The sequence below is a fragment of the Panthera pardus genome, unplaced genomic scaffold (assembly GCF_024362965.1).
Source record: "Panthera pardus isolate Hobbes unplaced genomic scaffold, ASM2436296v1 HiC_scaffold_11, whole genome shotgun sequence".
Taxonomy (NCBI): domain Eukaryota; kingdom Metazoa; phylum Chordata; class Mammalia; order Carnivora; family Felidae; genus Panthera; species Panthera pardus.
In genome coordinates, this window is record NW_026526666.1 from 99,459,383 (window position 1) to 99,486,003 (window position 26,621).

At 46.5% G+C, this 26,621-nt stretch overlaps 1 protein-coding gene across 1 annotated transcript in view; it reads right to left on the reverse strand.

Moving 5' to 3' along the window:
- The window catches only part of UBE4B (ubiquitination factor E4B), a 121,579-nt gene that overhangs the window by 73,555 nt on the left and 21,403 nt on the right, over nucleotides 1–26,621 (reverse strand). Inside the window, 1 exon segment of the mRNA XM_019461341.2 lies at nucleotides 8,546–8,732. Within this exon segment, the coding sequence (XP_019316886.2) occupies nucleotides 8,546–8,732 (187 nt within the window).

Sequence of the window (26,621 nt, forward strand, 5' to 3'; positions counted from 1 at the left end):
TTAAATGCAAAGGTATGAAATAAAGGCTGCATGAACCTACAGCACTCAGTGGATAGCTGATAACAACCGATACAAACCAAAATGTAAAACAGATAATAAAACATGTCAAGCAAATTTGGAGGGTTTGGAATAACAACTGTAATGGGATATGGAAGGATGTTCCCTATTTTCAAAAGTAATAATTCTGGGGTGTTTTATTTGGGGGGGGGGATGGTTATTTAAGTAGGCTCCACACCCAACGTGGGGCTTTGAACTCATGACCCTGAGATCAAAAGTCGAATGCTCTACTGACTGAGCCAGCCAGGCACCCCAATCCTGTTTGTTTCTTTGTTTGTTTGTTTAAGGCAGAATTTTCACAGTCAGATAAACACTTGTGTGAAATTCTCCAAAAAAAACCTGACACCACAGAGGTGGCAGCGGGAGGCAGAGACTACCTGTGCCGCACCAGCATGGAGATCTCCACACGAGGACATCCCCTCCTGCCAGACACGGGGTCCTCGGACACTCCTGCTGGGTGAGACTTGCCCATCTTTGCCTGCATCCATAGCTCCTACCACAGTGCCTAGCAAATGGAAGGCATTATGCAAGTGTTCGAAGGCATCGATGGAAACAGGACCAAGACCATCCTCAAACAGAAGAAGAATTTAGGTGAAACTAGTTTTAAGTATGTTAAAGACTAGCAGTCAGACAGAGGAAAGGGCTTCTGTGTTTCTTTCTGATCCAAACCCTGGAACTAGCCCAGAGGCCAAACACATCATCTGGTTTCTCGCTCCCTGCACACAGGCCTTGTTGTTCATTTCTGCTCCCAGAGCAGAGGTTCTTTTCCACAGATGGAGACGGAAATCAGGGGGCCGAAATTACAGTAGCTGTTTGATTAGCTGCTAGATCTTTTATTTAAAGCATTATCACGGAAGCACATAAATTACTATGTCACAATCTTTAAAAACATTGTGATAACCGTATTTCTGTATAATTGGTTTCCTTTGTAATCCTCCGTTTTATGATATACGGTTAAAACTACGCTTGGAGAGGCTGATCAAAGGCTTCACCGGTTTGCCAGAACTCATGGAATGACAACAGTCTTTTAAGAACGCCAGCTCCGGAGGGTAGAAAAGGCACCCAGAGAACTTGGTCTGCCAGACTTAATAATCCTGTCAAGATAAAACCAGCTGATAAAGGACTCACTGGGGACTCTTGTGCAAGAATGACCATGTCTTCAGAGAGGTCGCGACAGCCAGGAAGGGTGAGGCTTCAGTTGGATATATTCAAGATGTCTGAGAGGTAGACATCAGAGGGAACAGAAGGAAGATAAGTAGGATTTCAAAACAGGACTGTAAAATAAAAATCTTCCAGGAGGGTTAAGAGTTCCTGAAGGCTGGGCAAAGCAATCTAAAGATGGGGGAAGGAACTAAGAAAACCAGTTTGTCCTCCCAGGAACTTAATGAGCACAGGTTTTTCAAAGGAAATGAAAGAACACCTTCTCCCCGCCCGGATGGTAAGTTCTTCCAGGAAAGAAATTGGACCTCGCTCATCTTCACGTTCCCACGACTTACTGCCGGGTCTGACCCACAGGAAGCCCTAAATAAACGTCAGCGAACGGACACGTAAACGCAACAGAATCAATGACAGCTGTAAAAAAGTGACAATTAGCTGTAGGAAAAATATTACCGACACGCACAAAGTTTTAAGACAGGCAAAAGCAATGTCCTACTAACAGTGCGGTAAAAGAGAGAGAGAGAGAGAGAGAGGGAGAGAGAGAGAAAGAAAAAAATGTCTGAGCATGATAAATGCAAAATTCTGAACAGCAGTGACCTGCTGGTGTGGGGGAGAGGGGTGGAGAGCCAGAGACTCTGTCAGGGGTTCAAGGCATTACTATGTCTCACATACGTTATCTATCGTGTAGGTCCAGAATATTCTGTAGTAAGCTTTTTGGCAAAATCTTAGAAAAAAATTGGCTTATGGGCTTTTTAAACTCTGCTCCGAGTGCCAGGAAAAGCAAAGAGACAGACTAAAGTGGGTCACAGTGAAAGACTTACGTTAGTAAATGTTCTCTAAATAGAACTCAAGGGGTACCTGGCTGGCTATGTCGGTGCGGTAGGCGACGCTTGATCTCGGGGTTGTGAGTTCGGGCCCCACGTTGGATGTAGAGATTACTTTTTAAAAACATCAATTTAATCAATCAATCAAACTCAAGTCTCATTTTGCGTCTAACATTCCCAAGAAACTATTTTTTCTTTCATTTATTCACTTAACTAGGGGCACTAACAGAGTGCCTACTATGTGCCAGCATGGTTCTGGGGACAAGGGAATGAACAGCAGTGGTGAGGTCCCTGCTCTAACCTTATGTTCTAAAGGGAGGAGAGGGGCGCCTGGGTGGCCCAGTTGGTTGAGTCATGATCTCATAGTTTGTAAGTTTGAGCCCCACATCGGGCTCTCCTCTGCTGACTCAGAGCCCACTCTGGATCCTCTGGCCCCCTCTCTCTCCTGCCCCTCCCCTGCTGGAGCTCTCTTTCAGAAATAAACAAACATTAAAAAAATCTAAAAAAAAAAAAAAAGAGAGAAGAGGGGATGGTGATTAAAGAAAAAAAAAAATCCATAAATGGTATTTCCACTGGGAAGCAGGGTCTTTGCAGATGTATTCAAGTTAAGATGAGGTCACATTGGATCAGAATGGTCCCTTAATCCAGTAACTGGTGTCCTCACAAGAAGAGGGCAACGTGAACACAGATACACACAGAGGCAAGGCCGTGAAAAGACAGAGGACGTTGCGGTGGTGCTGCCTCAGGCCAAGAACCACCGAGGATGGCCGGCAACCAACAGAAACCGGAAGAGGCAAGGTTCTTCGTCGGCGCCGTCCAAGGAAGCACGGCCCGGCCAACACCTTGACTTTCGACCTCTTCCCTCTGGAGCTGTGACAGAATACAACTCTGTGGTTTCAAGCCATCCAGTCTGCGATACTTTGTCACGGCGGCCCGAGGAACTTCAGACAGAAGCAGGCAGCGTTGCGAGAAGCTGGGACCACGGACGGGAGAGCAACTTGGAGGACCCGCTGGAGCTCCCCGGCCCCCGTTCTGGTTCCCTGCAGCACAAAGCAGCCCCACCGAGAAGGCGGCCACAGGACGACCGCGTCACTCCCGGGCGAGGCCTCCTCTCCACGGGCGGTGGTCTGCCCGGGATCTGTGTCTGTCAGAAAGCACGTCTCCATTCTGGAACAGAAGTCTCTCAGTGGACAATAAATCTACCCGCTGGCCCTCCGTCTACCATCAAGGACCACAGAAAACAAGCACAGGCCGTCATCTTCCTCATGGCAGCTTTTCACATTTCTTTAACATAACACTATCACACCCTCTTGAGACTTTCTCTTAAGTTATATGTGCCTATGTCATTTGGGTCATTTTCTCTTGTGAGCCACTTATTAATTCCACCAAGTAACAGATGGAACATGGCCGGTACTGTTAAAGGCACTGGGACACAGCAGTCAGTAAAATGGATACGAGTCCCTGGCCTGTGGGGCTTACGCTATAGTAGGCGAAGCAGAGAAAACAGGAGAGGCAAGTCATGTGTGTGCTACGTCAGCTGGCGACAAAAGCTCAGAGAAAAAGTTATCCATGTCAGATAGAGGTAGCACCTTCAGACGGTAAGGCCAACAAAAGTCACCCTTGTATAAACATCTGAGGAGGTGAATGAAAAAGCCACACGGATTTTAGGGGCTGAGCCTTCCAGCAACAGAGGTCACGGCCGAAATGTTCAGGAAGAGCAAGGAAGCGAGTATGGCTAGAGCAGAGGAGCAGCAAGGAGGAGGAGCACAGTGGGAAAGGAGGTCAGAGCCGAAACAGGGCCGGTTCACACACAGCCCTGGGTCAAGGTGAGGGCTCTGACTCTCATTCTCCATGAGAAGGCGAGCCAGCGGAGGGAACCAAGAGAACACTGACGTGACCCATCTTAGGGGGTGCTTGTTTTCGGTTTCATTTTGTTTAAACTTGTTTATTTGATAAATCTGTGAAATTCTCTTTATCCAACCTGCCAGGCGCATAGCTAATAATATCTACTGATCTGCGATTATGAATAATAGTGATTATGGGAGAGACCTAATCAGGACTTCCCAGCACCGAGGTGTGCTGCCCAGAACTAACCAGCTGGAGCTGCCCAAGTCTTCCGTTAGTTTGTGACGGCAGTGTAACGAGCTTGCTGTGAAAAATAACCCTGCTGTTATACAAGGTTGGGCTTAGGCTTCAGTCTGGTGCTACCCTGAGATTGAAGTGAAGCGAGGGAAGGCGTGGCCACTCCAGTAATCCAAGCAAGACATGCTGGTGCCCTGGAACCCACATCAGGCCCACTACCTGTTTCTGTAAGTACAGTTCCGCTGAAACATAGCCATGCTCTTTTGTTTATGTTTTGTCTGTGGCTGCTTTTGTGCTACAGGGGCAGAAAATAGCTGTGACAGAGGCTATGCAGCCTGCAAAACCAAAATATTTACTATCTGGCCCTTTACAGAAAGGGATAGCTGACCCCTGATCTAGAATATGAAGTAAAAAGATGAGGGAACGTTTCAGGCTTCAGCAACTAGAAAAAAAAAATGAGCTGGTATTTTCTGAGAGGGCGTTCCAGAAGACAAGACAATTTTGGACGTGCTCTCCGTGAGATGCTTCTTAGACAGTGTGTGAGTCTGAGGTTCAAGGAATGGTTCTGGACTGGAGAGATCCACCTACAGACCAGCAACTTAGAGATGGTAAGTAAAGCTGGGAAACCAGATCAAATCAGTAAGAAAATCGACACAGATGGACAGGACAACAGGTTAAAATAGTGACACCCAGCTCCCCCCCCCCCCCGCCCCCGCCCCTGACCCCTGACATTTACACGTCAGGGAAACGACAAAGAACCATGTGGAGCCCCAAGAAGGGGGGAAGACAGGAGGAAAACCAGGAGAGTGCAGAGCTCTGGAAGCCAAAAGAAGAAAGTGTTGCAAGAAGAAGGCCAGAGCCCATCAGCTGGGGCTGAGCCGTTGACTCAGAGCAGATCACAGGAGTCCTCACCTGACTGGATTCGAATCAGCAGTGGGTGCAAGGACAGAAGAAGGACACAGAGGCCAGGAAGCAACTCACTCTGGAGGTTCTGTTGTGATGCAGAGCAGAGCAGTGGGGTGGAAGGTGGCAGCAGAAATGAGATCAGGAGAGTTCCTTTATATGTATATTCCCAGGATGGGAGGAGGAACCACATGTAGAATGTTAAAAAAATCAAAGTTTTCCACTTAAGATGGAAAACCTGCTGGAGCAGGAAATCTGGGAAGTGCTGGGGCAACAGCTCTGAGTTGGAGAGAGGAGGTGGGACCTGGGGACAGAATTCAGGAAGGGCAGGGAGCTTCAAGCTTAACAAAAGCAGGCCACACAATCAGGCAGGTAGGAGGACGCTACGATGGGAGCTCACATCACTACTACGTCGCTGCCTGCACCTGCTTTCTCCATGACCTAGGAAGGCAGCCCATCAGGCCAGAGCTGCACGGAGAATGAGGTGCTGTTGACTGAAGGAGAGGGTTCAAAACAGACCTGGGGAGCTGGAGAGCAAACAGGAAATACGCTGTAACTACCTGCCAGTATGAAGGGTCTGCTGGAGCGCGTGACCATGAATCTGAAATGAGACAGACAGCATGGTTCTGGTTTTTTCTCTAGCCTTGTTCCACTGCATGAGACAGACGGGAGCTAGGGAATGGGATTGAAAACCAGGAGCATGGGGGTGGGGGTGGGGGGGCACCTGGGTGGCTCAGTCGGTTGAGTGTCTGACTTTGGCCCAGGTCATGATCTCGCGGTCTGTGAGTTCAAGCCCCACGTCGGGCTCCGTGCTGACAGCTCAGTCTGAAGCCTGCTTTGGATTCTGTGTCTCCCTCTGTCTCTGCCCCTCCCTCTCTCTCCCTCCCTCTCTCTCTCTCTCAAAAATAAACAAACATTAAAAAACAAAAAACAAAACCAGGAACATGGGGGGCACATGGCTGGCTCAGTCAGTAGAACATATGACCCTTGATCTCAGGGTTGCAAGTCTGAGCCCCACACTAGATGTAGAGTTTACTTAAAAATAAAATCTTTAGGGGCACCTGGGTGCCTGGGTGGCTCAGTCGGTTGAGCATCTGATTCTTAATTTCAGCTCAGGTCATGAGCTCACGGCTTGTGGGTTCAAGCCCAACGTTGGGAGATTCTCTCTCTCTCTTCTTCTGCCCCTCTCCTGCTTATGCTCTCTTTTTCTCAAAATAAATAAATACATAAATAAAAATAAAATCTTAAAAAACAAAACAAAACAAAACCAGAAGCATGGTTTAATCCAGGAAGTAAGACAAAGCAAGAGAGAGGTGAGAGAGGGGAGAGACAATGAGTGACTGTGGAATGTAAATGGGTCCAGGAGGGACGTGGGGACACCAGGGAAGGGAGAAGTGAAGAAAGTGGGACAGAGAGGGTGAGCCAGAAAGCTGAAGGTGGCAGTCAGGAAGTCACTGAGATGGAAAGATCTAGAGTATGACCAAGGCAGTGAGTGGCTGATGTCGGATGGAAGACCAGGTTACTAAGGGAAAGCAGCTCAAAAAAGCGCGAGGGCAGAGTCCTGGAAGGTCATCCCTGTGGCTACTGACATCACCACAAACCGTGACACAGTGTTGGGGAGAGAGACAGTGGACCGAACGAGGCAGGGTGAGTGTGTTCAGAGGTCAGCTGTGACAAGGACAGGAATGGGGAACACGGTCTAATGACACAAGGTTCAAATCGATGTGTTCTTAGGGAGGAGGAAGCATGGTCTAGAAGAAATGAGGAAGGGCATAAATTCAGCAAGAGCACTAAAGGGAAAGCCCATCCACAGAGAAGCACTCTTCCAGGGACTGACGGTGAGGATTTCAGAAGAGGGGACTGCGTGGGGAGAGGTGTCCATAACAAGCCATATGGAGACTGGAGACTGAGAGGCAAGGGATGAGGACCCGTGAGACCCAGTGGCTGACATAAGCAGGACAGGGCACATGCTGAAATGATTCCTGGTGGTCCCAAAGAGACAGGGTGCTGTGACCAGGCACACGCAGAGCTCGGTCTCCTGCCTGACTACCACTGGTGCAGCGTGACCTTAAGCCCCTCCGCATCCCACTAGCTCTCCCCGGACATTCTCCAGCATTCCAGGAGGGACTTGGCCATGGTGCAACCAACAGCACTGTTGGTGGTACCCTTCCCAAGGAAAGGGTAAAAACCCAACTGGAATCCTGAGCCCGTCCCCTACCGGAAGACTATCACAGCTTCTCAAAGGTGTTCAGCAGCAACATTTCAGGCAAAGTCACTGTTTCTTGCTAACTGATGATTTAATCTGAACCTCTCTCACTTTTAGAGTCAACAGGAGGACGCATAAGCATTTATATTTACCTGGGGAAGAGTCTACGATAACGCCTATCAAGAGTAACAGTAACTGAAACCCTGCAAATACTTTTTAAAATTTTTGTAATGTTTATTTATTTTTGAGAGAGAGAGAGAGAGAGAGAGAGAGAGCGCGAGCGCTCAAGTGGGGAAGGGACAGAGAGAGAGAGAGGGAGACATAGAATCTGAAGCAGGTTCCAGGCTCTGAGCTGTCAGCACAGAACCCAATGCAGGGCTCAAACTCACGTACCACAAAATCATGACCTGAGCCAAAGTCAGACACGTAACCGACTGAGCCACCCAGGCACCCCTCTGCAAATACTTTTAATTGACGACTTACCTAGTTCAGAAAGACAGATTATGTGGAAGGCAACTAAGGGAGAGTGCATTAAATGCAGAAATAACAATCATATTAAATTATTCAACGATGTGATGATGAATACAGGTCTGAATGCACCTGCTTTTTCAAATTAGAATCCTAAGTAATTATAATAATTATAATGATAATAATTCTCATGTTCAATAGAAAAGTTCACTTGACAAAAGGTATTTTCAAATACGCAGGATGAATCAGTATCATTGTTTCCCAACAAAGACATACCTGGATACCAACGATGAGCCCGTTAATTATAAAAAAAGAAATTTTCACAATAGTTAAGTAATTGTCAATGAGACAGCTATAAACATCACATCAGGTGAACTTTTATACCGCAAAAATTCAGAGAGTTCTGTTGACAACATTAAATGAAGACATGGAAATCCGTAATTAGAGGCCTGTTATTTTGACCGTTATTTCAATCTTGCCTTTTCAGATGATTTTATCATAGAAGGAAAGCATCAACCAAACTCATAAAATCGGCTGAGCCAAATTAAGTCTTAATTGCCTTACCATCAGAAATTAAGACCTGGTCCTGTTTGAAACAAAGGATAAAAATTACAGAAAGGAAAACAATTAGTTTGAACAGATCACCATCAAAATGAATAGAGATGAACAAAACACAACGTAATGATGTCAATCTTTAAACTACTGCTTGCAGGATTTTGAACAGCTGCTGTCCCATGTTCTCGTCTGTGGAAATGCGGCCCAATCTTACCCCGTTGTGAAAATGTCACAACCATAAGCCTCACAGAAAGCCAGGACTAAATGGCCCAGGTATGGAAGTAAGGCTTACCTGATGCACCTATTGGGGAGGTAGCTGGGGTCATGTTGTGGACATTGAGACCAAGGCTCTGGGAGGGGCCCGGGGCTGATGCTGCTATGGGAGGCCCCAGCGGGTTCTCCCTCTGGGGCGAGGTGAGCGGGGTGGTGGGCTGGGAGGTCTGTCCACCAGCAAGTCGTGCGAGGCGCCTCCGTCGGATCTATAACGTGAGAGGAGAAAAGACCCGTAACTCAACCGCAGAAAACACAATTCTGCCCGAGAAGAACAACGTTAACGTCATCAATGACCATCGAGAACCACGCAGGAGCTTAACAACTAAATATGCCTGGAGGAAAAAAGGACCCGCTCAAGACAAGAATTGACGTGGCAGACAGGTACACACCTCCTACTGCCTTACAATCCCTGTTTATCACACCTCCTTGACCGATACTGTGACACTACCGTAAGCATACTACGTTTCTAAACACGCTGAAGCTCGTTATTTTAATACAACTATGTAACTTGGCCGTTTTAAGTAAGTGAGATTTTAAATAAATACCCAATTAGATTCACTAAAACAAAGTTTCAAAAGTAACAAACGTTACAGTAAGACACAAATGTTACCATCGCTTTCAGCAGCAAAGCGGTTAGATTCTTCTTGCTTAACTGCCATCAAAATATAATCGGCCGCTGCTTCCTTATAATACTCCAGGGTTAGCAAGTGATTACAAATATCTACCACCAAATCCCAGCGCATCACAGAAATGTTTCCCTCCCATTTTGACAGTCATTCATTTATAGCCAGGCAATAAACTCTCACGGACCACCTGCTGTCCCACAGGCAGTGAGGATGTCTAACCAACCGTGATAAGGCTTCTGGTTCTGAGCAGGCATCAAAGACGCAAACCAACGAGGCTGCTTATGCTCATTCTGTTACAGATAAGGAAGATGAAAGAGACAGCCCGTGACAGATGCTAACAGGGATGGACCTAATCTGAACCAAGAACCTGCCATTCCGACCCTGCGGGAAAGCTGCTCCTTTTATCGTTCAAACAACCAAGAACATCCTAGTTCTTGACCCCAAACCCGAGAAGCCCACTCCTGTGTCCCTGCTGCAAATACATCCCTCGGTGACCTTACACAAAATCCGGAGGTTTGGTTGTTCATCTACCTACATCACTAGGATAAATCCCTCGAAGGAAAGATTAGGTCTTAATTATTGGAAATAAACAGTGAAAAAATCATTAAACGCTGATGCAGCACTTTATCTCCCAGCAATGTTCTCAACACTTTATAAATCTATACTCACTGAAGCCTCGTAATGAGCCTTCGTGGGTACTTAGGCCGATTTTACATGTGAGCAAACTGAGGCGCAGGGGTTAGATACTTGCCTCGTTCATAAGTGGTAGAGCTGGAATCCGAACCCATGCAGTCCGGCTCTAGCGCCCACGCTCTTACCAGCAATCCAGCGGTCTGGGGATCCCTTGTGGTCTCCAAGACCCTCGCAGAGAGCACGTTGAGGCCAAAGCTATTTTTACAGTATCACTAAGATATCTGCCTCTTCAATCTCATTCTCAAGCGTCCAACGGGGTTTTCCAGAGGCCGCATGGCATGGCGTGTTGCAACAAATTAAAGGAGTTAACATGAAAATTCAGCTGTATTCTAGTAAATCAGACATTAAAAAGACCTGAAAAAGTCACTCTTCTCACTACAACTGTTTTGGAAAACGTAGTCGTTTTCGTTAAAAACACATTATTTAGGGGTGCCTGGGTGGCTCAGTCAGTCGAGCATCTGACTCTTGGTTTCAGCTCAGGTCACGATCCCAGGGTCATGGATCATGAGGCCCTGCCTCAGCTCAGAGCCCCTCTCTCTCCCTCTGCCCCTCCCCTGCTTGTGATCTCTCTCTCTCTCTCTCTCTCTCTAAAAATTTTTCTTAAAGTTCTATTAACATACATTATTGTTTTTACTAATGTCTGTTTTAAAGTTGCTCACCCTTTATTTCTATTATGGTACACATCAAAGAATACAACCCACCTAAACAAAAGCTCTTTGAGATCTTCAACATTTTATAAGAACGTAAAGGGGTCCTGAGACCAAACCTCCGACCGGCAGGCTGCCTCTCTCTCATACGTCCTGATCTCCTTATAGTCGAGCACGGCACCTGGTCTGTAACAGGTGCTTAAGGCTCCCTGACCTGAACCGAACAGAGAACAGTGAAGGTCATCACAGATCTTCCAGGGGAGACGTGGTATGAAGATGAAAAAACTCTCTGAAAGAAATCACTGAAGTGTTTCTCTCAAGAACACTTACCCGGGGTGGAGGGTGGGGCAAAGCGAACCAGAAATTCCCCCCGCAACCTGTTCCTGATCCAATTACTCAAGCCAGAGCCCCAGGATCTGTGTTCCCCGCTTCCTCGCCGCACCCTCGACACACACTCTCCTCTCAGCTCCTCTGCCACCACCCTATTCAGGCCACCACCCTCTCTCCCCAGGACCTCTACAAGAGGTCCTCATCAACCTATCTGCGTCCACTCTGGCCCGGTAAAAGCGAAGGCTCCGTATTCCTTTCTTTAAACACTTTCAAAGCTTTAGATTTCTGAAAGGCAACTCAAAGCGCAACGAGGTGACACTTCACGCCCATGAAAACGGCTACCATCGAGAAACCATAAAGTAACAAGTGTTAGTGACGATGTGGAGGAAGTGGAGCCCTCTGCAACGGCGGTGACACGGTCACGCGGGGCGGGCACCATTTTAAACAGTTTGGTGGTTTCTCAAAACATTACAAATAGAATTACCACACGATCCAGTGAGCCCACGCCGAGGAAATACACAAAAGGCAGGGACGCAAACAGCCATTCGCTCACCCGTGTTCACAGCAGTCATCTGTAAGAGCCAACACGGGGAAGCAACCCAAATGTCCACCGATGGATAAATGGATAAAACAAAATGTGGCATAGCCACACAGTGGAATATTATTCAGCCTTAGAAAGGAAGGACATTCGAGGGGCACCTGGGTGGCTCAGTCGGTTGGGCGTCCGACTTCGGCTCAGGTCATGATCTCAGTCCATGAGTTCGAGCCCCGCGTCGGGCTCTGTGCTGACGGCTCAGAGCCTGGGGCCCGCTTCGGATTCTGTGTCTCCCTCTCTCTCTGCCCCTCCCCTGCTCATGCTCTGTCTCTCTCTGTCTCAAAAAGAAATTTAAAAATTTTTTAAATTAAAAAAAAAAAAAAAAAAAAAAAAAGGAAAGACATTCTGACGCGTGCTACGACACAGATGAACCTTGAGGACATTATGCTCAGTGAAATAAGCCAGACGCAAAAAGACAAAGACTGTACGAGTCCACTCGTATAAGGGATCTAGAGGAGTCAAATTCATAGAGACAGAAAGTGGAATGGCGGTTGCCAAGAGCCGGGGCGATTTAAAAACTCTCAAGTATAGAATCAAATGCTAAGTGATAAGAAGGCATGCTCTCCTACGTTCTCCCGCGATCTATTCACACAGCCATCACAGGAATTCTTTAAAAACACAAACCACACTCTGCTGCTCAAACCATTCAACGGCTTCCCACTGCACTTGGAGCAAAAACCGAGTCCTCACCGTGGTCTACAGAGCCAACGTCTGCCTCTCCAGCTTACGGTGTGCCGCTCCGGGCAGTAGCCACACCAGCCCTCGGACGGTTCCCAAGACGTCCTAAGCTCTAGCTTGCCTTCAGCCACTTGCAATTGCTTAAGCCTAGAAGCAGTTTTTCTAATTCTTGGCGTGGCTGGTTCTTTCTCTGCCTTCCATTCTCAGCTTAAATGTCACCTCCTCCTACGGGACTTCCCTGATGGCTTTAGCCAGCACTCTCCTCCCCTCCAAGCTCACGGACACCGCAGCCCTCCAATCGCATGCTTCGGGCACTCCACATGGTCTGCAGTCACATGATCTATTTCTTACTTACTGTCTCGCTTATTATCTGTTTCCCTAGTAGAACGGAAGCTCCGTTGAGAAAACCACATCTACCTTGTTCACTGGCGTATCTCCAGCACGGAGCATAGGGCCAGGCGCATAACAGCCCTGTACGTCTTCAACAACGGGAAAGAGTAATGCACGCAATCAAGACAGGCCAAGTATAAAAGCCACACAGGAGAATGTTTAACTGGATATTCAAAGGCCAGACGGTGTTTCAGACTTGGTATCAGGTCCTCTTCAGATATCCACTCATTGAATAAATGCTCATCAAGCACCACAGTAAACTCAACAGCCCCTGCTGTCACGGCGCTCAGATTCTAGCAAAGACCAAAAGAACAGCCAAATGGACAAAAAGGATGCCGGGGGTTACAAGCACCCTTAGAGAAAAATTAAGCACGGGAGGGATAGCAGGGCACGCTGGGGAGAGGGCGCTGCGATTTTTAGATAAGGTGGGTGGAAAAGCCTCTCTGGTAAACGGGGCTTCTGCAAGCACGAAGGAAGAGAGGAAGCAAACCAGGTGGGTGTCTGGGAAGCATGAGGGGGCTTGTGAGTGGCTCATGCTGAAGGTCAGCAAGACTTGTGGGGCTGGAGCAGAACGAGCCAGAGGGAAACAGCAGATGATGAGTTCAGAGGCATGAAGGGGCCTCATAAGCCACGGTGAAAGCACTGGCACTGGGAAGCCACCGGGGGGTTCTGGTCAGAGAAGCGACATGACTTAACTTATATTTGAAAATTATTATTTTGGCTGCTACAGAGAATCGGCTGCAGGGGAGAAAGGGAGCAGGCAGAGGCTACTTAGGAGGATGCGGCGACCCGAACTCGGATGCGTGGCTGCGAAGATCGTGGTGAGTGGTCAGCTGGGATGTAGTTTGCAGGTGGAGCACAAGCTCATGGGATCTGCCGATGGAACGGAGGGCAAATAGGAAAGAACCACAGGAAGCAGGGCTGACACCAAAGTCCTGGGCCTGAGACCAAGACTGAGGCACGAAACACGGAGGGAGGGAGGAGACACAAATTGTTTTAGACGTGTGATTATCAAACGCACAGATGGACTCGTCTTTGTGTGAATTCTACGATTTTTTCAATGGAGTATAAAATAGTGATTAAATAAACAGCAATTAAAATTAAGATATATGATCTGGGGTGCCTGGGTTAAAAATGTCCAACTCTTGATTTCGACTCAGGGCATAATCTCATGGTTTGTGAGATCGAGACCCTCGTCTGGTTCTGTGCTGGCAGCATGGAGCCTGCTTGGGTATCTCTCTCCCCCTCTCTCTGCCCCTCCCCAGCTCACACGTTCTCTCTCTCTCTCTCTCTCTCTTAAAATAAATAAACATTTTTTAAAAAAATAAATTAAGTTAAAATATACGATCTGATGTGCAGGACAGAGCACAGGTTAAAGACGGCACATGAAGCCACGAGCCGGGATGAGATCACCTAGGCAGGTGTGCAGACAAAGTCTGAGGATGGAGCCCTTGGACACAGCTGAGAGGGGGAGATGAGGTGACGCCACTAAAGGACCCTGAAAGTAGTGTCAAGAAGCCTCTGGGCTCTCCAGAAGAAGGTTCACTGGCTTCCTAAAACCCAGTCAGAGAATTTCAAGAGGGATCACTCTATTTACAGGCCGAGCAACATGAAGACTGAGAACTGGCCGCTGGGATTGGTGATGAGGTGGTAACTGAGGGCCTCATCAGACCCTATTTTGATGGACTGGAGGGGATGAAAGCTTGACTGCAGTGGGGCTGACAAAGAATGGGAGACTAAGGGCGCCTGGGTGGATCAGTCAGTTGGGCCTCCAACTTCGGCTCAGGTCGCGGTCTCGCGGTTTTTGAGTTCGAGCCCGTGTCGGGCTCTGGGCTGACGGCTCAGAGCCTGGAGCCTGTGTTGGATTCTGTGTCTCCCTCTCTCTCTGCCCCCTCCACCACTCGCATGCATGCGTGCTCTCTCTCTCTCAAAAATAAATAAACAAAAAAAATTAAAAGAACAGGAGACTAGAAGTACTGATTTCTGTGGGAATGCAAGCTGGTGCAGCTACTCTGGAAAACAGCATGGAGGTTCCTCAAAAAACTAAAAACAGAACTACCCTACGACCCAGCAATGGCACTACTAGGCATTTATCCACGGGATACAGGTGCGCTGTTTCGAAGGGACACACGCACCCCCACGTTTCTAGCAGCACTATCGACAATAGCCAAAGGACGGAAGGAGCCCAAATGTCCATCGATGGATGAATGGATAAAGAAGATATGGTGTATATATACACAACGGAGTATTACTTGGCAATCAAAAAGAATGAAATCTTGCCATTTCAACTACCTGGATGGAACTAGGGGGTATTATGCTAAGTGAAATCAGTCAGAGAAAGACAAAAATCATATGACTTCACTCACATGAGGACCTTAAGAGACAAAACAGATGAACATAAGGGAAGGGAAACAAAAATAATATAAAAACAGGGAGGGGGACAAAACAGAAGAGACTCATAAATATGGAGAACAAACTGAGGGTCACTGGAGGGGTTGTGGGAGGGGGTGTGGGCTAGGTGGGTAAGGGGCACTAAGGAATCTACTCCTGAAATCACTGTTGCACTATATGCTAACCTGGATGTAAATTTTTAAAAAATAAAAGATAAAATTAAAAAAAAAAAAAAAGAAGTGCCGATTTCTGAAACTTTTTACTGTGAAAAAAAGAGCACAAGTGGGAAAGGGGAGGGGGCGATTACGGTGAAGGTCCATGGAATCCACTCTGCCGAGGAAGGGAAGGAAGGATGCAAGTTCATGGAGACAGACGGGCTGCGGACCCCAGTGGCACTACGTGCGTGACACGGTAGGAAATGTGGCGCAGGAGAAGCGAGATCCATCAGGAAACCTGCATTTTGGTGCCACCACGGATTGGCCATGCTTGCTGTCATGCTGGATAACACACTTAACTCTCCAGCGTCGCCTTCTCGTCAGCTAGAAAACAGGCATAATAAACGCAGCCCCAAACAGCTTTCCCAGGTAGTTGCTACAACTAAATGGGGCGATACAGGTAAAAGTGAACATGAATGAGTGAGTTGTGGTATATTCCCATACGGGCATCCGTGCAGGAATCAAATGCATGAGCTTGTGCCCTATGCAACGGTCTGGAAGATTCTCACAAACAATACGGAGCAGAAGCCAGGTGTAAAAAAGCATCGACTGCATGATTCCATCTGTAACAAGTTCCAAAACAAGAAAAAACAGAGGCATGAGCAAGCTTCTCAGTAGCAGTGATGGTCTTTGCTTTAAAACGGACACTATATTCACAGCTGTGTCCACTGTGTGAAAATTCACTGCTGTACACATTCAATATGGGTAGCAAGTTCATGGGTATTTCATCATGTTCTTCATCAACTTTTAAACGTTAAATGCAGTCTCTTATATGTTTTAAACATAATGTAATTTCAAGGTGTTCTTTTTTAAGTTTATTTATTTTGACAGGGTGTGAGCAGGGGAGGGGCAGAGAGGGAGAGAGAGGGAGAGAGAGGGAGAGAGAGGAAAAGAGAGAGAGACAGAGAATCCTAAGCAAGCTCCTCAGTGTCAGTACAGAGCCCAATGTGGGGCCCAAACTCCCAAACCGTGAGATCACGACCTGAGTGGAAACCAAGAGTCGGACGCTTTACCAACTGCGCCACCCAGGCGCCCCAAGCACGATGGAATTTAAAAAAAAAATTTAATGTTTACTTTCGAGAGGGAGAGAGGGGCAGAGAGAGAGAGGCGGACATAGAATCCAAAGCAGGCTCCAGCCTCTGAGCTGTCAGCCCAGAGCCCAACGCGGGGCTCGAACCCACGAACCGTGAGATCAGGACCTGAGCCAGTCAGACGCTTAACCAACTGAGCCACCCAGGCGTCCCCAGGATGTAATTTTTAAAAAATTAATCCTACTTATCCTTCAAGGCCTAAAATGCTACATTCTCTGTGTGGATGCTATGAAGTTTTTTTTAATTTTGTATGAAAGAGTAATTAAAGAAATTGTAATTAAAGTTAAAACCTGTATTCACTGATACTGAAATTAAAGTAGTATTTTAATTTTTAAAGTGTGTTTATCTGTACACACCAATGCAACAGAGGGCCTGGTAAAAGAAGACTTTAAATTCTCAGGGAAATCAGTGTTTGGGGAGATCTGGTTGAAGTTGAGTAGAGTTACGTTAGAGGTAGCTAACTTGGGAGCCCATGCTGGACTTCAAATTCAAGTTCAACCTTTACTACTTACTACCAAGGTAGGATCAAGGTAAGTCACTTACCCTCTCTGTGCTTCAGTTTCCACATCTGTACAATGGGTGTGGAAAGAGTAGCCTCCACACAGAGTTATGAGAAAACCACCACCCACTCCCCGTTTTCTACTTCATTTTTCTCCATGGCTCTTATCTGACCTCCGACACATGTGATGCTATTTATGTATTTATTGCTTATTCACCATTCACCATTCCCCAACTCTAAGCCCTTAACACAGGACTTTTCTCAGTTGTTTTTACAAGAGGACCCAGCACATGGTAGGTGCTCCTTAAATATTTGCCAAAGTAACGAGAGAATGAATGAAAAAACACTAGAAAATGCACGGTGCGTAAAATTTACTATTTAGGAATTAATATTACCATTATTTTGAAAAAGCACACACACTGCTTTTGGAAAAAAAGCAAAGCCACTTCTATATCTGGTGCCAGGTTCAGCCTGAGATGTGAAATTCAAATGTTCTCCTCGGTGAAACAAACATAGAACAAATGTCCTGACTCACTGCAATAAGGCTGGAAGGAAGTTTTCCAAGAAAGATTTCCACTGGGCTGATGTCCCCCGATCCCTACCCCCAACACTCCACAAACACAGGTGTAGGAAAAAAAGAAGAAGAAAAGAAAAAGGAGAATCAGGACTTTGTGAATTATACTGTGGGCCATTAATGAAGACAGAGAAGTGCAGTAAGGGACACAGGCAGGTCCGTGCACGACACGAACTGGTAGGAGGTGAGGAGAAAACCTGCCCTCACCTCCCCCATCTTCAAGACCTACTAGAAAGAGGAGAAACGGCCATGAAAGGGCCAGCGCTTGGGGCTGTCTGCAGGGGACTCAACGGGGGACGGTGCCCTTCGAGGGGCTGACCACTTTCTACGAAGGTGGGGGCTTACATGGGTGATGGGCACTGAGGAGGGCACTTGTTGGGATGAGCACCGGGGTGTTGCATGTAAGCGATGAACCATGGGAATCTACCCCAAAAACCAAGAGCACGCTTTACGTGCTTTACGCACTGTATGTTAGCCAATTTGACGATAAATTATATTAAAAAATAATCATCATAAAATAATAATTAAAAAAATAAACCATTTAGCAGCCCGAGAACCCTGGGAATATCTAGACAGGAGACTCCCAAGAGACGGCTTTGAGCAATCGAAGGCATAAAGGCTTATCTAATTAACTTGACTATTAAGAGATGTGACCTCACTTTTATCACAAACAGAGCATCACAACATATGAGACACAAACTAAAAATAGTTCAGCACATCAAAATATTATTCAACGTTTTTCTCTTTGCTTACTCTTTCTACCACTAAGCACATGAGACTGGTATCATCTCTCTTACGTTGAACAAGTCCTTTTTCAAAGAACTGTTTTCCCAGACGTCACAAAGAGAAAAAACCAAAAGCATAAAAAAGGAACTTGTGATTCTTCAACTGATGTCCTAAACCACAATTCAAACCCAGACATACAGATCATGAAACCTCATATCTAGAGTTTTTCTGGTCTTGACTATCTCAGTTCTCATTTCACAAGCGACATTAAAATAGGGTTTTCCCCAGAAATGTTCTACCTGATGCCTTTCCCTACCCTCGCGGACCTGATTAAAAATAGATTCAAAACAGCTACCGTTCAAAACAGCAAGGGCCACTGTGGGGCAGAGACTCTGACGGGATGGGCCAAACTCTGCTCCTCTTATTTTTAGTGGGATTGGGGGTGGGGGGGGGGGGGAGAGCTGGGGGATAAATCCCAAAAGCACTGTTTGTTTGCTTTCTAATGTTTTAATTTATTTATCTAGCGAGACAACGAGCAAGAACGGGGGAGAGGGGCAGAGGGAGAGAGAACCTTAAGCAGGCTCCACTCTCAGCGTGGAGCCTGACATGGGGCTCAACCCCACACCCCTGGGATCATGACCTGAGCCAAAATCAGAAGTCGGACGCTTAACTGACTGAGCCACCCAGGTGCCCTGAGATACCTCTTGTTCTGATTAGTGTTGGTTTTGTTTTCTTTGTTCATAGCTGGCCATGTCTGAAACTTACAAGACGCTATGACAACCTCACAATATGCCTGGATCTAAGCCCAACAGTATACCTCAAAGTAACGCATTCAATCAAATCTGAACATCACAGCTCTGTGATTAAAAATTCACCAGCTACATTTTATTTATTTTATTTTTTTTAATTTTTTTAACGTTTTATTTATTTTTGAGACAGGGAGAGACAGAGCATGAACAGGGGAGGGTCAGAGAGAGGGAGACACAGAATCTGAAACAGGCTCCAGGCTCCGAGCTGTCAGCACAGAGCCCGACGCGGGGCTCGAACTCACAGACCGCGAGATCATGACCTGAGCCGAAGTCAGCCACTTCACCGACTGAGCCACCCAGGCGCCCCTCACCAGCTACATTTTAAAAATTCACCATTTTAGGGGCTCTAAGACAAAAAAATAATTTTTAGTAATATGATAAACACTTACCCAGCTCTTAAGCCATGTGCCAGATGCTATTCTAAGGGATTCATGTATATAAATCTAGTTAAGAATCCAAGGCAATCAATACATTCATTTTCCCATTTTACAGATGAAGAAACCAAACTCAGAGAGGTTAAGGGACTTGCTCAAGGTCACACAGCCAGTAAATGAAAGAACAGACATGAGCCCAGGGTGTCCAACTCTGGAGTATACAACACTAATCACAGCCCACGGATCTTCACAGCAGAAAATCCCTTTTGAAGTTGCAACGACCTGTAGATAGAGGCAGCCTCATTCCCCTGAGGACACGGTGCTTGTTCATTATCAGTTATGAATTCTACATGAATGGATACGTAGAATGTTATAACTGCAGATACTGTATTCGTACTCCAATATTAGAGTGTTCGTGAACTCCCTCTTTGATGAGTGTGTATACTGAAATAAAGAATATTTCCATCTTCTGGTCCCGAGTGTAGAGAGCACAGCAAATAAAACAAACAAAAATAATACTTTCTGAACATAATCTTGCCCCCACCAAATTCAGTCCTTTATTGGTTTATTAAGTGCACGTAAGTCACTGTAGCAGGCGCTAAAAATGACATAACATCCAAGTCATAATCCCTACCCTCAAGGATTTCCAGATCCACTGAGGAAAGACAGACGAAAACCAGTAATTATGATACAGCACAAAAGGCCTGCACAAGACATAACAGCAGCAAAAAAGACACAAAGGAGGGCAACTCAGACCCCAACTCAATCTGGGGTATCTGTTATTGCTTGATGGGAAGGTTACACACTCATACACGACACGCATACACACACATGTGCGTACATAGAGAGCTCAATAATGCTTATCTTTGAAAGAAAACGCGTTTTCCATTCTTTATTTTTTGAAAACATGTTTTCTATTCACTTCGAGAGCTCCTGCTCTTAAAAGGAGGGACATTTTTATGTGTCTTTTACCACGGTACTTTTTTTAATCGAGTTGGAAAAAAGCTGGTGGCACAAGGTCACACACAGTAATTCCATTTGGGTATATTCACATCACAAGGGGTATCATTAGTGCAAATTATACACAAATGACAATGGCAATGATGCATAATAAATTTCACACAATTGTTTTTGTTTTAAGGTTTTTCACGTTTATTTTTTAGAGACAGCGCGCACACGCAAGCAGGGGAGGGGCAGAGAGAGGGGGTACCGAGCGTCTGAAGTGGGTTCTGTGCCGACAGCAGAGAGCCCACTGCGGGGCTGAACTCACAAACAGCGAGACCGTGACCTGAGCGGAAGTCAGATGCTTAACCGACTGAGCCACCCAGGCGTGCCCCGTTTCACGCAATCTCTGATGAAGGAAATGAAACCGTCATTATTTCTCGCGATGTCTGTAAAGCCTGAGAACATTCAGGACAAAGGGCAGCTCTGCTCCGGATCATCGTCACTCCAGCACCCGGGGTGACAAAGCAGCCTCTGGAGGACACGCTACTAATTGTCAGGGCAGAAGGAAGGGAGCGAGGCGCAGGGTCAACTGGCCCAGAAGGGACCCTTCTGCTCCCATTTCGTTGGCCGGAACAAGTCACGTGGCCATCCCTACAGCCACTGGGGTGGAGAAACAGAACCTTCCCCCAGGAAGGGGGCAGGGAATATCTGAACAAGAATACAAGTCTGGTACACGAGAGTCTCTGTTTAACTGGCCACACACCTGACGGTAGGGGTCACTTGCTGTGCTGCTGTCTGCGCCTCCCCTGCCACACTCCTCCCCAGGAGAACCGCCCAGCAGCCCCTCCTTCGGGTCTTTGCTCAGACGCTGCCTTCCCAGGGAGGCCTTCCCTTACCACCTCCTACTTCCCATCTCCGTTTTTCTCTTCTTCATACTTTCAAACAGTTCAGCCAAAACCGACAGGTACGTGTACGCACATACGCGTACGTGGGTACACACACACGTACATACCGAGAGAGAAGGTGAACGCGGGCAAGAAGCCAACACCAAAAACTGATCAATCTGGGTGACTCAATCAACCTTTCTGCAGATTTGGAAATTTCCAGAGTAAAAAGTTGAAAAAATGAGATCTGCCAGCACGGTCCGTGTCTTCGCTAACTGTGTTCAGCTGCACAGAGCAGGCACGGAGTCCAAGTATCCGGGGTTGCTGAGCGAGCACAAGGGAGGTCATGGGCAGTGTGCACAAGGGGGGAGTGCAAGGAAGTAGCAGCCCAAGACAAAGGAAGCCCTGGCGGCATGTGGACTCTGGGTTCTGGTCTCTTCGTGTGACCCAGCTATCTTTCTGTCCTTGGGTTCAGAAAGAAGACCCCAGCATCCTTAAAATAAATCTCCTGTCTGCTTTAGCTTGGAGAGTTGTTCTGTCACTTGCTGTGTAGATGTCTGTAGCTACGTCCATCTCAACTCCTCAGAGACACGCTCAGTAACCAGTGCACAGAGTATCGCCTCGATCTTCTCACCAGGTTTTCAAGATTCAAATTCACTTACACGAGCTATGTATTTATTACTGTCAAGACAAACCATCCCAGACAGCAATTTTGAAAACTGTGCAACATACAAATTCAAATGCAATGCAAGTCATCTGCCTGGAGTTTCTTCTTCCAGACAGGTAGGAGTGAGCCAGGTGAGGGGACAGAGGAGCACTCACAAAGGCAGGGGGCTTCGTGAGAACGCACAGTGTGTTAGGGAATTCTGAGTCGTTTAAGGATGAGGGTGGACGGCCACGGCAAGACACAGGGCAGGAAAGACAGGCTGAGACAAGCTCCTGATGAGCTCTGAATACCCTCCTAAAATCGACCTTTTTCTAGAAGGAAAGGAAGAGATTTTGAAGGATGTAAGCAGGGGAATAACTGGGTTGGATCTGTCTTTTAAAATTTTTTTTTAATGTTTATTTATTTTTGAGAGAGACAGAGACAGAATGCAAGTGGGTTAGGGGCAGAGAGAGAGGGAGACACAGAATCCAAAGCCGGCTCCAGGCTCTGAGCTGTCAGCACAGAGCCCGACGTGGGGCTCGAACTCATGAGCCGTGAGATCGTGACCTGAGCCGAAGACTGACGCTCAACCAACTGACCCACACAGGTGCCCCGGATCTGTCTTTTAAAACAAATCACTCTAGCCACTATGTGGAGAATGGACTGTGGAAGGGACAGGTCCAGGGACAAGGTGTATAATCAAGAGAACTTGGGTCATTATTCGGAAGTGAGATGTGAGGAAGGGTGGAGTCTAGATCTCAGGCCTAAGCAGAGGGCACAGTCCCTAAAACAGAGACTATGAAAGAAGGAGGTTTTGAGAAGAAAAGGTGTGTTTCGACTACACCGTGGGGTGAGGTGCCCCTAAGAACACCCACACAGAACGCCCTACAGGCAGCTGCCCTGTAGGCCTGGTACATATGTATGTATATATCTATCTATCTATTTATCTATTTATTTATGGAAATAGTTTCCATTTCCCTGTTCTAGCAAGGGTGGGAAGGCATTAGCAAAAAACACCATAAATCGTATTTTTAATTTAACTTAGAGTCACATCGATAAGGAAATTAGGACAGAAATAAAATGACACAGAAAAATAAGATAAAGCCAGAAGTGAAGTGAGTATGCATCACACATGTATATCAACACAATATGTACGTATCACATGTCTATATCTGCAGAGGTTTAATGCCAAAGTACAAGTCAGAGAAAGCAATTTTAGAACAGCCCAAATGAGGAGATCCACACATCACCTTGGCTGATGTGACCTGATTCAAAGACAAATTTTAGAGTACCGAGGGCAGGGGTTCAAAACCTGAGGGTCAGGAGGGTGTTCCAGTTTTCACAAGCTTTTCAAAGAGGTCCCTGACTCAGATGAAAAGCGACTCTCTCCCGGCACGCATGGGCTGAGCATCCTTCACGAAATCCCCCGTAGAAATGTGTTCCCAACAGAAGTCTTGATAAGAACTGTGTCACGGTGAGTTTTAGTGGCTTTCAATGACACTCCAAAGCAGAGCCATGTGTATAAGCTGCCGCAGGTTGAGAAGCCACGTTCCCACTGTCTACCATGCTGGGGTGGAGATTTGGGGATAGATCTCAAGCAGGAGATATGACCAGCAAGGGGATGTGAGAGTCATCAGTATGTACCTGGTAGATAACTACAGATGCCAAGAGGGCAGGACTTTGCTTTCTAGTTCACATCCATCTCCTGAGTACTTCTGAATGAAGCGTGGCCCACAGGAGGTGCTAAATAAGTACCTGGAGAATAAATAAAAGGACTGCCCCCGAACATGATATTCATTCATTCATCCATTCATTCATTCATTCGTTCAATAAATGCACCTGGAAGGTAGGAAACGAAAGGAAAATCAAGAACAGAATCGTGAGATGCCTGAGTGGCTCAGACGGTTAAATGTCTGACTTTGGCACAGGTCATGATCTCACGGCTCATGGGTTCGAGCCCTGCATAGGGCTCTGCGCTGACAGCACAAAACCTGTTTAGGATTCTGTCTCCTTCTCTCTCTACCCCTCTCTTGCTCATGCGTGCACACTCGTGCGCGCTCTCTCAAAAATAAATAAATAAACATTAAAAAAAAAAAAAAAGACCAGAATCCTGAAAAACATCATTTAAGGTGTATCAGGAAAGAGCAGCCTGCAATGGTGACGGGAAAAGTAAGAAGGGAAGCAAGGAAGCAGTATACCCATGGCATCCAAAGGAAAACACTTTCCGAAATAGAGTGATTGCCAGGGTCAAAAGCCGAAGACAAGTTAACCAACATGTTCAGAAAAGTGCCCCAGCATCCGGCAATCTTAGCATGAGTAGTTTGGATGCAGCAGTGAAGGGAAAAGCCTCCCAAAAAAGCACAAGGAGGGAGGCCACCAAAAATGAGGGGGTGGAAGGAGATCCACTCTCCTAAGGGTTTGGTCTGTGAAAGGGGACGACAGGGATCAAGTGACAGCTAGAGGAGAAAGCAGGACCAGAGGTGGCATCTTGCTGTTTTTGCCACCGGTGTGGACTGGAGATCTTTTGCATCAAAAGGGAGTAGAGAAGGAAGGCCGAAGATGGAAATGATTACCAAAAAAGCCAGGCACAGGGCAAGACAGGACAGGACAGAGCACAGAGGGAGAGGGAGACGGTGCCCTACAGAGCAGAGATACAAATCAAGCACTGAGAACAGGGGTCAGCACCCCATAAACACTTCCCCTCTACCACGACCACAATTACTGTTTTTATTAGGAAGATTTCCGTGAGAATGAAGTAGGGAAGGAAAGGCGAGAGGCCAGAAGTGCCTGACCACAACCGTTTCTTTTGAAAAGCAGAAGACAATGACGTCACCTGCAGGGAATGAGGAGGGGCTGTCCCTTCAGCCACGTGGGGGTTGGGGGGTGGGTTCTTCTAACAGCCCTGGAGGACAGCAGAACAGTCTGGAGGGCAGTGGAAGGGCAAAGACACACACCTTGTGTCTTCCTAGACACCTCTAGCTGCTCAAGACTTCCTTCCTTCCTTCCTTAAGCAAGACTCCTGTTTTCTGGACATGGTCAGGCAGGTAGGGAGCGCTGAACCTACATCAAGCAATAGCTCTGTGACCCTGGGCAAGTGACTGAGTATCACCTTCCTTGTCTACAGATAAAATGAGAACAGTGACCGTACCTTCGCTTTATAGGGTTAAACAGCCATCACCCACGGAAAGCGTTTAGCACATCCTAGGTGTTGAAGACATTAGCTACTATTGCTATCATTATGAGTGTTTCTGGGATGCCAAAAAAACAAAAAGCCAAAAAAACAATGCTTTTCAAGAACAGGCCCCCCAAAATGGTAGCTTGTCATGTTAAGTACTGCATTAGAAAAGATTAGTAAATGCTTTAAAAAAAGAAAAAGAGGGGAAGTGAAAGATCAAAGTCAATCATTCTGTGGTATAATTAACATACGAAGAAAAACAGTACACCAACACCTGTGCCCACTTACATTTTCCTTCCGATTATTTTTTATTTCCTCACAGCCTATTTCTTACCCTAATCCGACCCAAAACTCAGATGGAGCCCCCCCAAATGTGCCGCACTATGTCAGCACCTCTGTACCTTCAGAAAATGACACTGGATCACAAAAAGGTGACGGCAAAAAAGCTAGCCCTCCAAAACCCGACCCAGCACCCTGGACACTGAGGTAGGAGCCCTACCCCTCTCCTAGAAAGCAATCTGGCTATATTCCAGAAAACTCCTTCAAGATGATCACATCCTTTGATCCAGTAATTCTGCTTCCGGAAACCTTAGGGAAATGATCAGAAAATCTGATAAAGATTCACATACAAAACTTCATCACAAAATCATGTATAATATTAGAAAAGAGGGCTGCCTGGTTGGCTCAGTCAGCAGAGAATACGACTCTTGATCCCAGGGTTGTGAGTTTGAGCTCCATGTTGCGAGTAGAGTTTACATTAAACAAAAAAATAACAATAATAAAAAAAAAAATAAAAAACTGGTGGGGAGCCTGGATGGCTCAGTTGGTTAAGTGTCTGATTTCAGCTCAGGTCATGATCTTGTGGTTCGTGGGTTCAAGCCCCGCACTGGCCCCTGTGCTGACAGCTCAGAGCCTAGAGCCTACTTCGTATTCTGTGTCTCCCTCTCTCTGCCCCTCCCCCATTCACACTCTGTCTCTCTCTCTCTCTCAAAAATAAACGTTAAAAAAATTAAAAAAACAAAACAAAACTGGGGTGTCTGGGTAGCTCAAGCGGTTAAGCATCCAACTTTGGCTCAGGTCACGATCTCACGATTCATGAGTTCAAGCCCTGCATCAAGCTCTGAGCTGACAGTGCAGAGCCTACTTTGGATCCTCTGCCTCCCTCTCTCTCTGCCCCTCCCCAGCTTGTGCTCCCTCCCTCTCTCTCCAAAATAAATAAAACATAAGAAAGAAAGAAAGAAAGAAAGAAAGAAAGAAAGAAAGAAAGAAAGAAAGAAAGAAAGAAAGAAAAGAAAAGAAAGAAAAGAAAAGAAAGAGGGGCGCCTGGGTGGCTCAGTCAGTTAAGCGTCCAACTTTGGCTCAGGTCATGATCTTCCGGTTCGTGGGTTTGAGCCCCACGTCGGGCTCTGTGGTGACAGCTCAGAGCCTGGAACCTGCTGCGGATTCTGTGTCTCCCTCTCTCTCTGCCCCTCCCCCACTCGCACTCTGCCTCTGTCTCAAAAATAAATAAACATTTTTTTAAAAAGAACGGACGAACAAACGGAAAACTACCTGAATTTTCTACATTTAGGGAAACAATCAGTACATCTAATGATGGAAAACCCTGTAGCCATTAAAAATGATGTTTTAATTTCTAAGCATACAAGAAAATGCTTATAATGCCATGTTAAGTTAAAATGCAATATATAAAACTGCATGCAATAGGATTCTAATGATTTATTCATCGATTCCACAAACTTTAACCAAGCCCCAATGTTTCAGGCAGAAATAAATGGGCTTTGGAAATTAAAAATGAATGTGACTTATT